We start from the raw sequence: 21,087 nt of genomic DNA, 5'->3' as shown, positions 1-21,087 counted from the left end.
TCTTCACCTATTTGTTGCCTTCTACAAAGTGACCAGAGCAATAGTTTTTCATTGCCATTCTGGCAATAGGAATAGCAGACAATAAATAAGATAAAGGGCAAGGAGAAGTTAGAAGGACAAGAGGAGAATCCATCTAGTACCAGTCTAACAATTTTCAGACAGAGTAAGCAAGAAAACGAAGAGAAAGCAAGCAAAATGATTCTTTAATGAAAAGCTTTATTCTTCAGAAAAGCCCATGTTTTCTAAATAGTCTGCTTTTCAACTATCTCTACAGCATTATAAGCAATCAGAGATGATGAACCAGCTCTCAGATGTCCTCAATGTGGTTTTCACCCTCCTCTTTACTGTTGAGATGATTCTTAAACTGATAGCTTTCAAGGCAAAGGTGAGTGAGAATCAATGGATCACAACTTCTATCAGAAAGCCAGCCTGACCTTGATTTGGAAAATACAGGCCATCTTCAGTGAGGATGGTCCTAAAAGACCACTTGTGCGGGCTATATATTTGTTACTTGTTTTAATAAGGTCACAAGTTTCAACAATAAGCCAAAAAGCTCAACACTGATTCTTGAACTGAAAAGCTTTCAGAAAAGGTTCCTACCTTTTCCAGCTTAATCTATTTACTGTATTTGGAGTTTACATTCTTCTTTCTTTTCCAGGGATACTTTGGGGACCCCTGGAATGTCTTTGATTTTCTCATAGTTGTCGGCAGCATCATTGATGTCATCCTGAGTCAGATTGATGTAAGTGCTATGAGGATAATTGTATTGGAAAGAAACAAGGAGTCGGAACGAAGTGTTAGACTGAAGGGAAGGGGAACAATGACTGTCACTACTAGGCAGCCACAGCTTCCCAGCTTCCCACAGATGTCATGAGTGCTGCATGTTCAAGTACAGCTTCTAAATCACAGCAATCGTCAATCATTTTCAGTTTCTTCTGGTGGGAGATAGTAATCGTTGCCATTTGCTACGTAGTTGATGGGTTGCAGATCCCTTAGTTAGAGTTTGAGTAGGTCATGTTCTGCAAACCTCAGATAACTTTCAAGAATCATCTTAAGGCAACTTGTTCTTGATTTTTTTTAACTGATCAAGGACTGATATATCATAGCCAGGGGACACCACTTCTCCTATAGCATCTGTGTGGTCTCTAAACCTTGAGCTTCAATAAATCATACATACATGGCAATTGCAATATGAAATTCCTCTTGAGATGGTTTGCCTGATGGTACTGGCAGAGAATTTCTACCCTGTGGCCATGGCAACCATATGTCATCTGCTTATTATATGTGCTTCTACTGCATCTGTCTTTATGGCAAGATATACACGCATAATTTGGGCTTTTTGCATACATGTGCATGGACGCTATGATATATACACAAGCATATTTAAAAATATTCTATAAGTGGAATTGCATATGCATTTTCCATATAAAGGAGAGAAAGTGCATAACTTTGGATGAAAAATGTCTTCATGTGCCTTTGGCTCCATTGCTATTGTTTACAGCTATGGTTAGCTATCACTTTAGAAACAAGATTAGAAGTATGAAAATCTACAATATTACTCATCAGTAGTATTTGCGTTTTATTCAGAATTACTCAAATCATTATAAACTTACACTGTAACTTGTTTTCTTTCATATACACCAGTCCCTATAAAATTTATTATATTTCTTTATAGTCCAAATTTGCATTATCACCAGTTCCAAAGTTTTATAAATCACCAACACAAAGATCAACCTGTCTTAGAATTTTTCTTCTCAAATCTAAACATGAAGATCTAAGGGAAAGATTATATACATCAAAAGTCATCACTGAAATTTTCTCTTTTTCCTCTTATCATGGGTACATTTCTTAATCTGGGGACTCCTGAGTTTTTATCTACCAAATGTACAGACTTTAACTCTTTCAATATGCTTCCACTACACATGACATGACTCATTAAAACATTTGGAAAATAGACATAGAAAGTTAACATTAAAAAAGAATCAAAATCAGTGAAATTTAGAGGGGGAATCTGGCAGTTGCCTGGTGAGTATTCTCTTGCTTTGGGAATCTGTAGTTTTTTTCACCAGGGATGGAAATTCTTCTTGTCCTTATTTCATCCTTCTTATGTTACACAGGAATACTTTTCACTGAACTGTCATGAGTTGTAAATTGTACATTGTAAAAGGACCATCGTTCTCATAAAACATCAACTTGATATACTTCCATGCTGTTTGCTTTGCATATTCTTGGTTGATAAAAAAGCAAAAATATTTTTAAAACTTCTGTTTAGCTTCCCAAAACATTGTATCTTTGGTTTTCAAACCAAATTAATATGCTTTTCTTTTATCCTTCTTCATACAGTAGTCCATTGGTCTCATTTAGTTGTATGTTGATGTTGAATACATTCTGTGTTTCATAAAATTTTTAGATCGTCTAATAGAATTCATATCTGATAGTATTATGTTCAGAAACAAATGATGAATACATTAAGGTTCATCTCTATGCACTTAGGAATCATATATTCATTGTTCAAATAATGTTTATTCCCAGTAAAAGAGAAAGAACATGTTAGAATATTGCTCCATCAAATGTGATCATATGGAGCAGGCTTAAAGCACAAATATTAGACTAATATCAGAATTTTCAGATGCTACACCAAGCATAGTTATAAACCACAGCTTAAATACTTTTCAAAATTTGGCTAAAATTTACAGGTGCCATTCAGCCAAATTAGTTTATTTATTGCAGACAAAGACAAATCTTTATACACAGAGAATCTATCTAATCAATACATTATAATCAAGGTCTATATACATTTATATTCCAAGTTTTATATCCTAGGATTTTTCCTTCCACAATTCTATGTTAATGGATCCTGGTAGTTCTGTTGGTGGTCTTGGAAGGCACCTGATCTATGGTGACATAACTTTTTTTTAGTCTGAGAACTGTAGGGGTTTGACCTTGTAAAGTGCCAGCCATATAAGGAGATGCATAATGGCTTCTAGCAGGAAGCCAGTCTGACAAGGAAATATTAAAATATATGCATGTGGATACTGATCAGTGCTGGAATGAACATACAGTCATGAAAAGAAACTTGTCATAGAGCATCTTGCTAATTTTTGTACAAAGACAGTTCTGTCCTTTTTCTATTCAATTGTTGTATTATTTTTATGGCTTAGAACTATTATTTTCAGAACTCAGTAAGAAGGGAGACATTCTGAGAATCAAATCTTTCTGAAAACCTGACCATGATAAGCCATAATAGGACAGAACATAGAGCCCAATTTCTTCTGGAAGTACCCAACACATGACTATATTTGAAATTTAATTCACTTGTGGTCTCTTGGCAGTTTGGCATAGCTAATATTGTGTCATAGACAGTTATAGGCATCTAATCTTGGAAGAAATATATCTTATATAAATATTCAAAAAAGTTGCTTGATTTATTTCTCTTAGTTTTATCCAATTATCTTAGATTTCTACATTCTGTTAAAAACATGACTAGCTTAATACACTTCATGCCATTGTTTTTTATTCATTATTGTCCAATCCTTTCCTCCTTCCTCCTTTCTACCTCTACATCTCATTGTAATTCTAATATGATTCTTTCATGATTTCTCTGTGAAATACCAGTCCACCCACCCCTTCATTTCCCATCCCTTATTCTCTCCAAATCATTGTTTCCAATTTCTCTATATATTTTTTTATACTGCACTTGGCTGACTTTGTTATTTTCTTGACAGACAATTCTTGTTTCCAGTGGTGGATTGTACTGCCTAAGCGGTGGCTGTGATGGCATTGTAAATATCAGCTGCATGACATTGTTGTGGACGCCATTTTGTTCCACATTTCCCTTTCCTCCTTTTCTAGATTATTTCTTCTTGCTGTGTGCTGCTGTGTAAAAGTGTGAGTTGCATGCAACTAATGCTCAAAGCAGGTCTGTAGGAAAACAAACTGTGATCCTTTAGAAATAATGCCGATAATGCCGATAAAAGGGAACTTGTTTGTGGAGCAGCAGTTATTGAGGAATCGTTTAAGCACATTGCGGTTTCCTTGGGTGAGGCTCTTTTTCCTAGTTTACTTTCTGTGCTGTAAGTATTTACTTATTTATTTATTTAGAAAATGTATATAGCCATCTACTTGTTCACAGCTACTCTAGGCAGCATACAAACGATGAAAACATAGTATAGAACAAAAATAAAAACAAAAAACAATATCACCATCACCCGCCCACCCTCGACCACCACCCGGGGACAATACACAGTCAAATAAGCCATTTGATGGGCTCCAACCTACTCCGGGTTCCCAAGGCCCACTAGCAAAAGTCTTCAGGAAGAGTGTCGAAATTGAGGGCAGTCTAATTTCGAAAGAGATGCTATTCCAAAGGGATATCCTACTTCTTGGTGACTGACATCTTTCCATATGAATGGATTGGTGCAATGGTGCAATCCCTTTAATTCTCTCCCTGTAAAAGGCTGTGAGAATAATCTTGAGAGACAGGAGTAAGAGCCACAGCCTAGGCAAAGGTCTGCTAAAAGAAATCTTGATTCCAAAGCAGGAATGTGGGTGGAGAAAACACCTCAGTTATTGACTCACCCTAGTTTTCCCTTGTTCTCAGCAAGGGGAGAACTGCAAAATCCGGGGACTGAGGAAAAGCTTTCAGACTTGCAAGATTCTGTCACTGTAACCTTATAATAAAGGTAGTCTTGGTATTCATGGTTTCCCGACCTGGATCACCTTGAAGGGGTGACACTCCTATGAAATATACTGAATCAAATTTATCCCTGACTACTTTTTTTTTCCAGCTTCTGTGTGGTTTCTTCAATTAAGGGTATATACCTTAAAGTTTGTTTCAGAGCAAAACAACAAAGGGATAAATCTGAGAACTGGCTGTTCATCACATCCTTCCCTGATCATAGTTTCTTCTTGTGACACTTTTGGTTTTGAATCTGATGTTCAAACTTTGGAGGATAATGCAAAAAAAAAAAAATCATTTAATAGGAAAGTCCTTTCTGGAGGCAATTTAGTCCATGGCAATGCCAGTTCAGCATTAGGCTTGGATAGCCCTTTAGAACAATAGATAATACTAGCTGCACCTACATACAGCCTGCTACATTCTTCCTATCATAATGTGACTTTGATTATCTTATTTAATCAAGCTAACATGATGACAGTCCATAATTCATTCAATCAATCCATAGGGGCTTTCCTTTTTTTTTTGTTCACTTTCCACTATTGTGCAAAAAGTGAAGGTGCAGAGGTACAGTGGTGCACGTGAAGATTATAACATGCAAAAAAACCTGGTCAGCATTGGCAGTTCTGTTGCCATGGAGCGGCGATGGTATTGCAGCCATATCCAGTGCTATCACCATCACCTATGGTCTTCGGTCCCTAGGTTACAAATAAACGAGGCACAAAAGTAATACAAATAAAAGTTCAGTGTTGATATAGAAAGAAAAGATAAATGGAAAGATAAAAAGATAAAAGATAAAAATGGAAAGAATAAGAAAATATATTTCATTATCTAGCTCATATAAACCTATTTCCTTTGGGTATGGGCTGCTACCAAAGCAATGATATTAAATAAGGTAATATATGTGCTTATTGGTCAGGATCAATGTAATTTTACTGGGGAAAAAATCCCAGTACTTAAAACTTGCTGAAATGGACATTTAAACAGAGCTGCTAAAATTCATAAAAACAGCTTCTGTATTTTTAATGTAAAAAAGGTCAGGAAAAACCCCACTTAAACTGTTATGACTTCCCCACCAAAAAGAACTTTCCAACTACTGAATTATCTCTGTATATATAGGTAGTTCAGTAGTTGTAAAGTTGTTTTTGGTAGGGAAACCATAACAGTTCAATATATGGATCCTAATGTTCCTTGGGAAAAATTATTACATTTACAACTATGTATGCACTGGTTAAGTTTATGATAGTATCAGGTTTTCCAATAATCAAATCATTTGATGTTTCCTGTCATGTGTATGTTTCCTTTCTGACAAATTGAATCTATTCCTTCTAAACTTCAATGACTTTCTTTGTTTCAGTACAAGCCAGCAGTCCATCAGTATTAATCCATGGTGGAATTGCTAGGTTTAGCACTAAATATAATAATAGTGGCATGAATCTCCATCCTGTATTCCAGCCCCCATGTGTCAGCATGAAATCAACCATCTAGTTTTATCCAGTCCCTTAGTTTAGCATGTTGTTGGTCCTGAACCTTTACCTCTACTTGTATTGCAACCATTACTGTGTTCATTACCACAAAATATATTCACAGACCAAGCCACTGGCAGTCCAAGGAGCCTACAACAATGGAGACACATCACAGGTAAATGCTGTTTTATTGGTTATTTTAAATATTTATATACTGTCCGTATGTGTCCAATGTGCTTTACAAAAATGAGATACAGATGAAGAGCAAGTAAAAGAATAATCTGGAAGAGTTAATGTGATTTTATGAAAAGCTGCATGGGGTGAATAAAAATAATGATGGAAGAATAAAATGGTGATAGCTTGGCACTGAATAGATAATAATAATAGTTTCATAATAGTATTAAATAAATTAATATATTAGAATACTGGAGCTCTGATAAGTGTCTTATATTAGAAAAGCAAACAAAGCCATTATGAAAGAATTCCAGTGATTCCTGTGTATCAAATACACATCCCATTTATCATTATTATTATTATTATTATTATTATTATTATTATTATTATTATTATTATTATTATTATTATTCATACTTATAGACCGCCCCCTCTCCCGGAGAGGACTCGGGGCGGTGTACAGTCACTAAAATACATTATAAAATACATACATAAACAATTAAATTAATACTGGTGAAGGAGGTTATGAGACTGTAATCGAATAATAAATATGATACGTTAAAAAACCTATAAAACCCTTAAAACCCAATTAAAATAATAAATCCCGGGAGATAAAACTAAGAAAGTGCCAGGCCAGCTGATCGAAATAGGTGGGTCTTTAACTTTTGCCGGAAGGAGCGGAGGTCGGTGGTAGTTCGAATGTCTGGGGGGAGGTCATTCCAGAGGGTTGGGCCCATCACAGAGAAGGATCTACTCCTAGGTGTCGCCCGCTGGCATTGCCTAGCAGACGGCACCAGGAGGAGCCCTTCCCTGTGTGAGCGGATAGGTCGCAGGGACGTGTGTGGTAGGATGCGATCCTGCAGATAACTAGGTCCTCTGCCATCATGAAACTAAGATTCAAATTGCTCTGCCTCTTGTGACATTGTGATTCAATGGTCTGGAAGCCACTTTCTTTGGACAGAAAGGATGATGTCCAACTGGCTTTTGGTACTGAAATGATCCAAGAGCTCTTAATCTGTGATCATATAAGATCCTGCTCTCATATCTTTTCTGGAAAGAGACTTTTTTTTAGTGCAGTTGTTCCAAACAAATGGTATACCATAGCTGAGACACAAAATCGTATAGGTAGAACACACACGAGTCATTCAGACTTTGACAACATTCCTTAAATGATAAATACAATAATAGGATTTCTGTAAACATTACAATGTCCCTTAGGCAAAAAATGACATTTTATATCCTTGTTGGTGGGATCTAGATTCTCTCAAGTAAAAACTTATGGGACTTAAAATACAAAAAACAGAATTACTGTCTTAGTTCTGCTTGTTGTAACTCTGAGGCTAAGGATATTTGGAGAATAGCATAAATAAGTATACATTGATAAATTAGTATATAGGAGGTATTCCTTCAGATACTTGGGTCCTATTCTATTTTGTAGTTTGTTGAATGCATGCAAAAATTGAAGCATAACAGGAATGATCAAGCTAGATGAAACAAGGTGAGATATTCTCAGTGAAAGTATCAGTAGGCAATGGATCTTTGATAGCTCCAGTGAGTCTGGTTGATTGAGGTTTTCCTATATTGAAATATATAATAAACAAATGTTGGCCCAGTCACAGTGTTTTATGCATTTTACTGAATACATACACCCAGTACATAGTGCTAAGTTATTTATTTATTTATTTATTTATTTATTTATTTATTAATCCAATTTATATGCCGCACCCTCTCCCCCAAGGGACTCGGGGCGGCGTACAATTCATTACACAACAGATAAATAACAATAACAAGGAGGAGATATAAAAGCATTGTACAATACATAATAAATAAATAATCAATTAGTTAAGAACAGCATAATGCAATTAAAAACAATTAAAATACCCAAAGTCAAACTTAATTTAAAATTTTATACAGAGGGATTAGAAAATAGCTGTAATTCAGGCCAGGCCGGCTAGTTGGAACAGGTGGGTCTTGAGTTTCGTGCGGAAGGAGCGGAGATCAGTTGCTGTCCTAATGTCAGGGGGGAGATCATTCCAGAGGGCTGGGCCCATCACAGAGAAGGCCCTACCCCTCGGCGCCGCCCTCTGGCATTGCCTGGTGGACAGCACCCGGAGAAGTCCCTCTCTGTGAGAGCGAATTGGTCGTAGGGATGTATGGGGCAGGATACGATCCCGCAAGTAGCTAGGTCCTGTGCCATGGAGCGCTTTAAAGATAGTGATCAACACCTTGAAACGCCCCCGAAAGACTACAGGGAGCCAGTGCAGCTCGCGCAGGAGAGGTATCACATGGGAGTACCTCGTACTCCCCATCACTGCCCGCGCGGCCGCGTTCTGGACCAACTGCAGTCCTCGGGTGCATTTCAAGGGAAGCCCCATGTAAAGAGCATTATAGTAATCCAGACGGGACGTCACCAGCGCATGAGTGACTGTGCGAAGGGCATCCCGGTCCAATAGGGGGCGCAATTGGCGCACCAGGCGAACCTGGTGGAACGCCCCCCTTGCCACGGCTGCCACATGGTCATCCATAGACAGCCGGGCATCTAGGAGGACGCCCAAATTGCGCGCCCGCTCCACGGGGGCCAGTTGGTCGCCCCCAATGGCCAGCGATGGAGTCAGCTGGTTGAACCGAGAGGCCGGCAGCCACAGCCACTCCGTCTTGGAGGGGTTGAGTTTAAGTCTGTTGTCTCCCATCCAGACCCGTATGGCTTCCAAACACCGGGACATCACATCAACGGCCTCGTTGGGGTTGTTCGGGGTAGAAATGTACAGCTGAGTATCGTCAGCGTACAGATGGTATCCCACCCCAAAACCACGGATGATCTCACCCAGCGGTTTCATATATGTGTTGAATAGGAGAGGCGAGAGGACCGACCCCTGCGGCACCCCACAAGTGAGTGGCCTCAGGGTCGACCGCTCTTCCCCTGCCAACACACATTGCGTCCGGTCGGAGAGGTAGGAGCAGAACCACCGTAAAACAGTGCCCCTTACTCCCAGCCCCTCCAGCTGGCGCAATAGGATACCATGGTCGATGGTATCGAAAGCCGCTGAGAGGTCTAACAGAACCAGGATAGAGGAGCAACCCCTATCCTTGGCTCTCCAGAGATCATCGACCAACGCGACCAAGGCCGTCTCCGTGCTGTGCCCGGGTCGGAAACCGGACTGGCGCAGGTCTAGATAGTCAGTTTCCTCCAGGTGGCGTGGGAACTGCGTAGCCACCACACTCTCTACAACCTTCACTAAAAAGGGAAGGTTGGAGACCGGACGATAATTAGCTAGCTCAGTTGGGTCCAGCGAAGGCTTCTTGAGTAAGGGCCTCACAACCGCCTCTTTCAAGGCGGCCGGTAGGAACCCCTCACTCAGCGAAGCGTTCACCATTCCCAAGAGCCAGCCTCGTGTGACCTCCCAGGATGCCAGTACAAGCCAGGAGGGACATGGGTCCAATAAACATGTGGTGGCTCGCAGTCGCCCACGCAACCTGTCCAAATCGTCAGAGGCAACAGAGTCAAACTCCTCCCATAATGGTCTCTCAAGACTGGCCTCGGACGTCTCCCCTGGATCACTGAGGGAGACCCATTCCCTCCAGATCTGAGCGATTTTATCCTGCAGATATTCCCCAAATTCCTCTGTAAAGGGGCTTCCCGCGGCCTCTGTGATAGAAGAGAGCGGGTCACCCGAAACAGGGCGGCAGGGCGGTTATCTGCGGATGCAATGAGAGTGGCACAATATCGACGTTTGGCCACCCTCAATGCCACAAGGCATTATAAACCTTGGTTTACAAACCACAGTGGCTGGGTTCACCCAACACACACACACACACACACACACACACACACACGCCACTGTAAATCCTTTTTTGAAGGAGGTGTCTGAATTTTTCTAGAGCCTCTAATTTAATTTTGTAGTCTTGGACTTCTGCAAGGACAGGGAGTTGGAAATTCTGCCAAAAACAAATAATCTAAAAGATGAATACACGTCTGTGTCCTTCAAAGAGTCAAAAGTCTTTTAAATGAGCTGCCCCCGGAGCTTCGCATAACCCCCGACCTCCGGTCCTTCCGGCGTGCCTAAAATTGGCTTTTTCAGCAAGCCTGCCTGGCCTGAATAGAATAAAATAAATTATTAATTATAAATTGTCAATTTTAATTTAATCCTAAATTTGATGTTAATTGTCAATTGAAGGTTATTGGATTTCCTATTTAATCTTTTTTAACTTTTGTCATATGTGTTTTTATGTTGTACGCCACCCTGAGTCCTTTGAGAGAAGGGTGGCTTATAAGTCCAATAAAACCAAACCAAACCAAACCAAACCGAAGATGAACTTACTATATTCCCATGAATTCCCCCTATGATTTTTTTTTCTTTGTTAATTCAAGGGCTGAAAGTCATTCTGCATCCTCATCTACAGCATATAAAGCTTTAAAGCAGGATTGGGAAACATTTCTTGTGCCTGGAGTCAAGATATACATAGGGCCAAAATAGGTGGTAGGTAGATCTAGAAGAGTAAAACTGAGAAAGTTAACATCTCTCCTCTCTTAGAAATATCATGTCAACCTCTTTTTTGCAATTAAACAGTAGATTGTAGTTCTCTTATTTTAGGGAACCCTAGTGAATACAAGAGAGTCCTCCAGTGAATAAAGTTTACTTCCTTCTGTCTGCTTCTTTCACTGCAAGAGATGTGTTCTTTCCACAGGTTCCTGCCATAGATCCTGATGACAGCGGTCGTATCTCCATCACTTTTTTCCGGCTTTTCAGGATCCTAAGGCTGGTAAAATTACTGAGCCGAGCAGAAGGCATTAGAAATTTACTCTGGACATTTCTCAAATCCTTCCAGGTAAGTACGTCTTACTAGATGTGCTAGCTTATATCTAAGCGAAGGAAGAATCCTGAAAAATGGGAATGGGCTGGGTGAAGTGGAAATATATATAGCACTTCAATACCTTCCAACCCATAGCTCATCTGCAGTTGTGGATGACCTTCAGATTCTTCTCTACTTTATCCCCAGGCACTACCTCATGTGGCCTTGCTGATCGTAATGTTGTTCTTCATCTATGCTGTGATTGGGATGCAGGTAAGCAATGCAAGAAAATGCTTGCATTAACTCATTGGACAATCCCTCCCTAAATCCCAGTTATAAATCATCTAAATCAGGGTGTCAAACTCATGTCATCATGTCGGCTTCACGTGACGTATTGGAACTCCCCCCCACCTTTGGTAAACCAGTCGTGGGTGTGTCCAGCACGTGACGCATCTGGCCCACAGGCCAGGAGTTTGACCACCCTGATCTAAATGGAAAGGGACATACCTTAATGTAATTATCTTACTTGAATGCCTTTCTTACTCTCAAACTCTATTCCCCCAAATACATAAGTTGAAAAGTATTGTGAAGACTGCATGTCATTCCTGCCCAAACATCCAACTTCTTCATCTTCAGCAATGAAGCCCCCCTACTGATTCCTTGATCGCCTCTTTCATCATGTGACTTTTGATAGTCCTTCACTTATAACCATTTGTTTAATGGCAGTTAGAAGTTACAACGGTGCTGGGAAAAAATGACTTACAACCAGTCACTGTGCTTATGACCATCATAGCATCCGCATGGTCACAGAATCAAAATTTACCGTCTTCCCAGGGAGCTTCCAATAAGCAAATGAATGGAGGAAGCTGGAATTGTTTTATTTTATTTATTTATTTTATTTCTATTTAATGATCACATAATTTAATGATTGAGGTGATTAATGTGGGCCATGGCAATAAAAGGTCATATAATTGGGCATGACTCAATTAATAGTTGCATCACTTAGCACTAGTGAGGTTACTATCGCTCAGGATATTCTTCAATAGGATTTGTTATAGCCCAGCAGGATCCGTTTGAGCTGCTGATGGACTCAGATAGCGAGGGATCATTTCAGTCAGCCCTGGATGATGTGGAAGACCCTGTGCAGGTTGCAGATTCAGAGCAGGGACCAGAGGGACTGGTTGGCCACCAGGAGGCACCTGAGGAATGGAGCAGTGGGGAGGATCAAAGGCAATCAGTCCCTGAGGCTAGAGTAAGAAGGGCTGAGAAACAAAAGCAGCAGCTTCGTAGGCAGGCTCACAGATGATAATTAGCACACGTGGTTTTAGATTGGCCCCTCCCAAGAGAGTTTATAGGTGAGGTGTTGGGAGGGGACATTTTCAGGAAACAACCATTCGAAATTAGCAGTGAAGAAAGTCGATGTCTTAGAGCCGTGTTTGAATATCTGGTTTGTTTTGTTGTATTTTGAATTATCTGGGCCTTTGGCCAAAAGGTTTGTTATCTTGCAATTAAACAGTGGCAAACAGCCAAGCCTGTGTTTTGGCTTGTTCACAGGCATGGAGAGGGGGGTCAGAACAGGACTTAGGATATTTTCAAATGGGGACTCCTAGCATAATACTTGGGTATTTATTTCTGTCCTTCCAATCCCCCCCCCCCCCCAATGGTATTGTGGTGAAAGTAAAAAGGTAAAAGAAACAGAACAATATAGGAGAGTTACAAAGGGAAGAGAATCCCTTTGTTTCAGAAAATGTGAGAAGGTAATTATATGATAGAAACATCTTCTGGAAGCACTTGCTGTTTCTTACTATCGCTCAGGATATTCTTCAATAGGATTTGTTATAGCCCAGCAGGATCCGTTTGAGCTGCTGATGGACTCAGATAGCGAGGGATCATTTCAGTCAGCCCTGGATGATGTGGAAGACCCTGTGCAGGTTGCAGATTCAGAGCAGGGACCAGAGGGACTGGTTGGCCACCAGGAGGCACCTGAGGCATGGAGCAGTGGGGAGGATCAAAGGCAATCAGTCCCTGAGGCTAGAGTAAGAAGGGCTGAGAAACAAAAGCAGCAGCTTCGTAGGCAGGCTCACAGATGATAATTAGCACACGTGGTTTTAGATTGGCCCCTCCCAAGAGAGTTTATAGGTGAGGTGTTGGGAGGGGACATTTTCAGGAAACAACCATTCGAAATTAGCAGTGAAGAAAGTCGATGTCTTAGAGCCGTGTTTGAATATCTGGTTTGTTTTGTTGTATTTTGAATTATCTGGGCCTTTGGCCAAAAGGTTTGTTATCTTGCAATTAAACAGTGGCAAACAGCCAAGCCTGTGTTTTGGCTTGTTCACAGGCATGGAGAGGGGGGTCAGAACAGGACTTAGGATATTTTCAAATGGGGACTCCTAGCATAATACTTGGGTATTTATTTCTGTCCTTCCAATCCCCCCCCCCCAATGGTATTGTGGTGAAAGTAAAAAGGTAAAAGAAACAGAACAATATAGGAGAGTTACAAAGGGAAGAGAATCCCTTTGTTTCAGAAAATGTGAGAAGGTAATTATATGATAGAAACATCTTCTGGAAGCACTTGCTGTTTCTTAATGGAGGATTGCAAACAACAAATTTACTTCCCTGGAAAAATTCAAAGAAAAGGGATACTTCTAGGCATGGCTTTTACCATAAAAGGAACCTCTCAAGAGGCACATGTGTTATTATATTCTACCTACAGCACTCCCTTGTTTTTACTGCTTTTGCTTTCTCTTTTCCCCTTACTACAAAAAGTATTGTTCAAGTTGGAAAAGGTGGACCAGGTGTTTAAGTCAGGAAGATGGCAAAAGAAGCTCACCATCTAAATTAAATAGCTTAAGTAGAATCCAGTATGAGCAAAGCAAGAAGGAATGGTTACAAGCTTCAAGGTTTTGCAGATAAGCCTCTGACAACAGCATGTTCATTTATAGATGTTTGGGAAAATTGCACTGGTAGATGGATCTCAAATAAACCGGAACAACCACTTTCAGACTTTTCCACAAGCAGTGTTGATGCTATTCAGGTCTGTATTATTTAAGCTTATTTGGTTTATAACTGGGGGCCCACATTATCTTGCATAGCCTTTCCTCCCTTCTTATTGGTGGCATCTCCTCTCTTGACAGAAGATCCTTTCAGATCCAAAAAATACACATATCATCTTCAAAAACATAGTCCTGTGTACATTTTCTCTAGCTATCAAGGTTGATGTTGAAGTTAGCACAAACGTGTGGTTTAAATATGATGTTTGAATAAAACAATTCCTGCTTAAGGGATTAATTTTCAACAGTACTATTTCCTACACTTTTCAATGCCACTAACCCAGATAAATGAACACTTTGGTTTCCCAGTGTTCTGTGATAGTGAACCTGCCAATTGGTGGGGAAAAAATAATGTGATGATTTAAACAACAACTCTTCCCAATATATTGGGAGGAATGGGCAGTAAACTCAACAGTGGTTAAAGCAGGAAGCTAGAACCAGGAGACTGGGAGTACTAGTTCTGCCTTAGGTTTGAAAGGCAGCTGTGTGACTTTGTGCCAATCACTATCTCTTAGCCCAACTCCACAGAGTTGTGATTGTGGAGAAAATAGAAGGAGGAAGGCATATTGTACTTTGAGTTATCTATAAAAGTAATAAAGGAAGGAGATAGACAGATGTAGATATAGGTATAGGTATAGATAGATGGTAGATACAATTATCCCAAATATCTTGAGTTATTATTTTTTCAATTTCTTCTAAAACATTTGACCAATGAATAAGTAAATGAGAACTGCTATTGGAAAGGGTAGTATGTATGAATGTGATTATTATTCCTGCAGCTCAATCTAGAAAATATTCTGATTGATACTACCAGTATGTACTTTTTAAAAATGTTAATGACATCTATGAATTATTTTTATAATCCTTCTGGATTAGGTTCAGGTATTATATTTTGCCTTGCCTTAATTTCCCTTTTTCTCTAGGTGTGCCACAGGTGAGGCCTGGCAGGAGATCATGTTAGGTGCCAGCTATGGCAAGTTATGTGACCCTGAGTCTGATTATGCTCGTGGAGAAGAATACACCTGTGGCTCAGGCTTTGCTTATTTCTACTTTGTAAGCTTTTACATGCTGTGTGCATTCCTGGTATGTTTTTTTTCCTTCCTTCTTTCTCATATCAGGCTCTTATATTGTGTGCATCCAACATATATTTGCAATATATAAATAAATGGGATGTCATCAGAACAGGAACTAAATGTAACAGGTGGAGTTCGTTCAGTTATTGAGTTATTCACAATTGAGGAAGAAAAATATTTGGGCATGCAAAAAAGGTTGAAAGGAAGACAGTGCATCTATAATCTTTATAATAATATGGTACAGAAAGATTAATAATTTAAGTGTGATATGCAATGAAATGGTACAGCATTTAATGCCCCTGATCAATCCAACCAATGTTCAGTTCCATAGTCATCCCATTCTCCCTTTTGCTCTCCAGGTTTCCATGCCACATCCTCTCCCAAACAGACATTCCACACCCTCTTGTTCCTGAGCATTCTCATTCTTAATGAGCTGCTTAGGTTTGTTGTTTCTTTTTCTACAGTTTTCCCACGACTATTGCAAAGCTCAGGGTTTCTTCCAGAACACAAACACCTCCCTTTAACCATGTTAGTTGCTTAGCCACCAGAACTTAATTCCTAAGTTCACATTCAGTGTATAGGTTTCTACCCCCTTCCCTGCGCCATGATGCATTTGAGGAGATCAGGCTGACTAGATTCCAGTGCATTGGGACTAATGAGATTTGAACTGGAGACCTTTTGGCCTACAATTCACATTTCTGGGGCTTACACTGTAACATGTTGATGAAATATACATTAGGGTCCTCTGTGCTCTCTGAACTTTCTTGCTTTCTTGTAGACGTTTCATTATCCAAACTAGATAACATCATCAGTGCTGGGTGCAGTTTGTTTTTTCTTTTCCCAGCATGTCCATGGGAAGTTTTCTAGACTAGCACCGACCTGTTAGCTAGTTTGGGTAATGAAAAGACAGCAAGAAAACAAGCAAGTTCAGAGAGCACCAAGGACCCCTCGTGTCAATCCTGAGCTACAAATATTCTCCTTTATTAGAAATGTACATTACTTTAACTTCAAGGGTCTTTTTGTGTCTGTCATGTGGGGGTAGGTGAATTGGCTACACCAGGGGTGTCCAAACTTGGGAACTTTAAGACTTGTGGACTTCAACTCCCAGAATTCTGAGTTGAAGAATTCTGGGAGTTGAAATCCACAAGTCTTAAAGTTCCCAAGTTTGGACACCCCTGGGCTGCACCTTCCAATGCCAGAATGCAGCGATTGTAAGGTTTGTGCCAAATCAAGCATTAAACCAAGACCAGAAACCGACTATGTGGCACTTCCCCCTCCCCCCCCTGAACAGGGGAAGTTTTATGGAAGTTATGTATGTGATATAGGCATTGTTCATCATTTCAGGACAGATATTTTTTTTCTTTGTTTCATTCTCTTTCAACATCTGCAAAAACTATTTGACCAGAGGTAGAATAATATATTTGTAGATCATGGCAGCTATTACTACCATAGTGCCTTTCTCAACTATTTCTGAGACATGAAAAACAGGCTATTTCCCCCCCCAGACTACCCCAGCCACTGCACATAGCTCATTTTATTAAAAATGATGGCAGGCTGTTAAGATGCTTCCATAAATTAATGTTAGGAACTGCTGACCACCTGTCTCTAGAGCTCTTCATGGTCCATGATCCTCAACCTCACTGAAATGTAAACTTGACTAAACTGACCATGGAACCAAGGAATATTAGGTCACAAATATCAAGATTAATTGACTTCCTTTGGTTGTGAAGGACAATTGGAGGCCAACTCCGGAGTAAAAAAAGGAGGGAAGTTTACTTGCCTTCATTCCTTGTATAAAGCTTGAGACTAGCAAAGTCTTGCTTCTGTCTATTTTATTAGTTCAAATAATCTTCACAATAGCAATAGCAGTTAGACTTATATACCGCTTCACAGTGCTTTACAGTCCTCTCTAAGCGGTTTACAGAGTCAGCATATTGCCCCCAGTAATCTGGATCTTCATTTTACTGACCTCAGAAGGATGGAAGGCTGAGTCAACCTTGAGTCCGTCAGGATCAAACTCCAGGCAGTGAGCAGAGTTAGCCTGCAGTACTGCATTCTAACCACTGTGCCACCACGATTCTTAATGTTGCCCCCATATCGGATTTCACATTTGTTTGAATTTTGTCAAATGTCCAGACAGATAATTCCTGAAGCAATATTATACTGCAATAAAAGGGCACTTTTGAATATTCCTTTTCTTCCTCCATTTAAATGGTACTTTTTCAGAACTTTCCCTCATACCAAAGTACATTGTTATGGCTTGGTGCAGTATGTGAATCTATCAAAGATGTCATGATAGTATCCTCTCCTGTGGTATATTATGAGTGCATCTGAGCTGGTGGTACATGTTTCACTTTTAGAAAAGGCCAAGTGGATGATGCCAAGGGGATGAAGTGATGCAGTTTGGTCTGTTGATTCTGGTTGGGGGCAATGGGGGCAGCACTTCCCTGATACTATACATTTGTGGTTTAGAAAGATGCTTTTCTCCTTTTGCAACAATTAGAGGAAAGCTACTATTAGAAAGAGAAAGAAACTCACAATCTATGTTCTTAAAGCTCATTTCAACTGATAAATCCAACAACAGGATGCACGTCTGTCTTGGGAAAAGTGGGCTTTTAAAATTCTGTCTTGGTGTGACTTACATTCTTTGATAGAGTAATTAGAGGCATTTAAGAAATGAAAAGTTGAGAATTGTTGTATTAAATTTTGATTTGTGTTCATAAGAACACCCTTTTATAATGATCTTTTTTTTGCTTATGTCCTAATTACTACCTTAGTTGGTGTCTATCTTGTGAAACCATCCACATACATGAAAGCTAGAATTTATGGAAACATTGTTTTATTGCCTGAGAAAATCAGCCAGTTAATGTAGTTTTTATAGCACAGTCAAGAGTTTAATGCTATGAATCCCTCTGATGCCAAAGAAAATCTCTGGATGGTGCTTAGGCTCCATTGTCTCCTGTCATCTTTCACCTAAAATGTGCCAATTCATTTCTCCTTAGATTATCAATCTCTTTGTTGCTGTCATCATGGATAATTTTGACTACCTCACACGGGATTGGTCCATCTTAGGTCCCCATCACCTAGATGAATTCAAAAAAATCTGGGCAGAATATGATCCTGAAGCCACGTGAGAAACTCTCTATTGGTAGATTGCCGTGAATAGCGCCACTGAAAATTATAAAGCAAGCTCAGTGATTTGGGTTTTTAAAAAATGTTCTCTAAAACGAGCATGTTCACTTAAGCATCTACAAAATGAGAAAGGTGATACTTTTGCTTTGCTTTCAGTCTATATTTCAACCTAAATGAAGAACATTAATCACTAATCCCTTTCTTAAAATACATGTTCATTTGTTTGCCAGTGTGTTTATAACAGGAATATTAGAGGGAGATAATAAAATATGGTAACATAATCTAATTATGATGTAGCCTTATTCTCTAATATAGATATTAGTGGGCTAAATTTCCTATTTTTGTTTTGAGCATTGTCTGAAGCCTATATCTCTAAAGCAGGGGTGTCAAACTCATGGCCCCCGGACCGGATCCTTCATGTGCTGGCCATCCCCCCCCCCCCAGTTTAGCAAAGGGGGGAAAAGTCACGATACGAGTTGCGAGTTTGACACCCATGCTCTAAAGTTTCCTGTTAAATCGTGGAGTCCTTGGGGCTCTCTGAGCTTGGTTGTTCAGTTGCAGACATTTTAGTACCCAGCTAGGTAACATCAGCAGTGCTAGTGAGTGTGGGGTTTGATTCCTGTTTATTTACAGCAGGTTGCCTTGCCACTGATGTAGGCTTTTCTTCTTGATTGTTTCTTGATTAGGTTATTGTTTTCTGCTTGATTGTTTCTCTGCAGTTAATCCCTGCTTCTCTGGATATAGGCTGCCAGGAAGAATGTGCTCTGGCCTTTTTGTTTCTTTCTTGATGTTTTTAATAAAAAAAAGCTTAGAGCACACTAAGGATTCCACAGTTCAATCATGAGCTACATATATTCTCTTCTGTTGGTTTCCTGTTAAAAATGAATGGAGCATCCATTTGTCTACCAACAACTTTGCTAATCAATGTTTTAAAGATATTGAACAATAAATTTAAAATGACTAGCTGTTCTGGAGACAGAGAAAGTCCTGATTATTACTTTGCTGCATTAGATGTAAAAATGGATTTTCCAAGAATACGTATCATCAAGGACCATTCATGGAATTATAGGTGTTCAATATCCTTTGATAAATAATTTTTCTTAAGAGTTATCTTTCACAAGTTATATTTTATATCACCAAAAAAGCATGTGTTTATCATACGGCAACATGCTTAAAGTGCTGAAAAAGATTTTACTGCTTGAGGTACACAAGAGATTGTCCTCCCCCAAATCTGTATCTTAAATAGGTTAACTATTTCAATATGAGATAGTGTCTTCTATACTATCTAAGACAACAAGCTAGTGTAAATGCCTGACTGTATAAATCTGTCCATTTTAAGGGAGCAAACAAGAGGCTGTAACTACTACTCACGCCCAACATTCATGCCTTAATGGGATTGTCTGACTTTTCCTTATGTTAGGCAGCCTTGCAAGGAAACTGGGTTTAGTCAAAGTTAAGATTTCAGACTCCTAATATTTCCTAATATTTGCTAAATGTTAAAGCATACTTTATTATGCTAAAGTATGCCTTGTTTAGCCATGATTTACTGATCAAATCACTATTAGCTTGATTTGTACCATATGCAAGCCATAAACTCCGGTCTGCAAACTGTAACAACTGGGTCTGCATCAAATGCTGATCCAAACAAACCATGTTATGGCTTTGTGGGTTGTTTGAAGCAAATAATGACCTTTCCCAATCTGCTTATATTGTTTTATTTGCATATGGCAATCAGATTTGTAAAGAATGTCAATCTACAAGGCTTGAAAGGAATTGAGAGATTCCTGGAGTTTGTATAGCTAATTTCCCAGTTTTGATTTGCTCCACAGGGAAAATTACCAGCTTCTTCCAGGAATGCTTTATGACACGTGCTGCAAGTCATGGACTATGCTAGCTATCAAACACATAAAATCAAAATGTGTGCTGATTCACTTTGATTAAAAAAAATGCCAAAGGGACATTAAATTGTGGCCTCTGCCTTCTGAATTAGGGATCAAAGTTCTATTTTTGCATCAGATGTATAAAATACAACTATGTTTGGTTTTGCCTCAGGGGCCGAATTAAGCATCTAGATGTGGTAACTCTATTGAGACGAATCCAGCCCCCCCTGGGATTTGGGAAATTTTGTCCGCACCGTGTGGCTTGCAAGGTAATTGGCTAACAGACAATGTTTTATTATAGATGCTATGTAGACCCCATTTCATTTCTCTTCTGTTACCCCAAATGGCACTGTAGTCCCCATAGGAAAGACTGGTGCTCCATCCTGTTTCTTATTGTCCAATAAGTAATGAATATTAAAATGAATATGAGCTCCAGCACCAGTCCCAAAGCTTGGAAGACAGAAGCTTTGGTCCTGATGACTGACCCAGATTATTAAAATTTTGTTTGTATATGTAAAAGCTGCAATCACATATCATACAAAACTAGAGGTTTTTTTAAACCATGGTTTGTTGAGTGAATTAAAAATATGTCAGATTGTGAAATAATACTACAGTATGTGTAAATCCAACCATAATGTTTTGTCTTTCTGGCATATATTTGTGTGTGTTTTGCAGCGGCTAGTGGGCATGAATATGCCGCTGAACAGTGATGGCACAGTTACTTTCAATGCCACACTCTTTGCTCTGGTGAGAACTGCTCTCAAGATCAAGACAGAAGGTAAGAGTGGAGCCTGCCAATGTTATGTCATGAATAATTTCACTGCATTTTCTCGTTATTATTTCATG

The 21,087-nt window shown here is 39.5% G+C and overlaps 1 protein-coding gene across 2 annotated transcripts in view; it reads left to right on the top strand.

Moving 5' to 3' along the window:
* CACNA1S (calcium voltage-gated channel subunit alpha1 S) overlaps nucleotides 1–21,087 on the top strand; it is a 95,948-nt gene that overhangs the window by 56,314 nt on the left and 18,547 nt on the right. Inside the window, exons 27-37 of one of the 2 annotated variants that reach the window (XM_081946673.1) lie at nucleotides 275–385; nucleotides 659–742; nucleotides 3,726–3,782; nucleotides 6,266–6,316; nucleotides 11,002–11,142; nucleotides 11,314–11,379; nucleotides 14,049–14,140; nucleotides 15,080–15,239; nucleotides 18,232–18,359; nucleotides 20,414–20,510; nucleotides 20,917–21,019. In XM_081946673.1, coding sequence (XP_081802799.1) covers nucleotides 275–385; nucleotides 659–742; nucleotides 3,726–3,782; nucleotides 6,266–6,316; nucleotides 11,002–11,142; nucleotides 11,314–11,379; nucleotides 14,049–14,140; nucleotides 15,080–15,239; nucleotides 18,232–18,359; nucleotides 20,414–20,510; nucleotides 20,917–21,019 — 1,090 coding nt within the window. The remainder of the gene's footprint in view (nucleotides 1–274; nucleotides 386–658; nucleotides 743–3,725; nucleotides 3,783–6,265; nucleotides 6,317–11,001; nucleotides 11,143–11,313; nucleotides 11,380–14,048; nucleotides 14,141–15,079; nucleotides 15,240–18,231; nucleotides 18,360–20,413; nucleotides 20,511–20,916; nucleotides 21,020–21,087) is intronic. The other variant, XM_081946674.1, reaches the window with a different exon arrangement.

The sequence above is a fragment of the Natrix helvetica genome (assembly GCF_964273705.1).
Source record: "Natrix helvetica genome assembly, chromosome: 3".
NCBI classification, from domain to species: domain Eukaryota; kingdom Metazoa; phylum Chordata; class Lepidosauria; order Squamata; family Natricidae; genus Natrix; species Natrix helvetica.
This window is presented reverse-complemented; position numbering and strand designations above follow the sequence as displayed.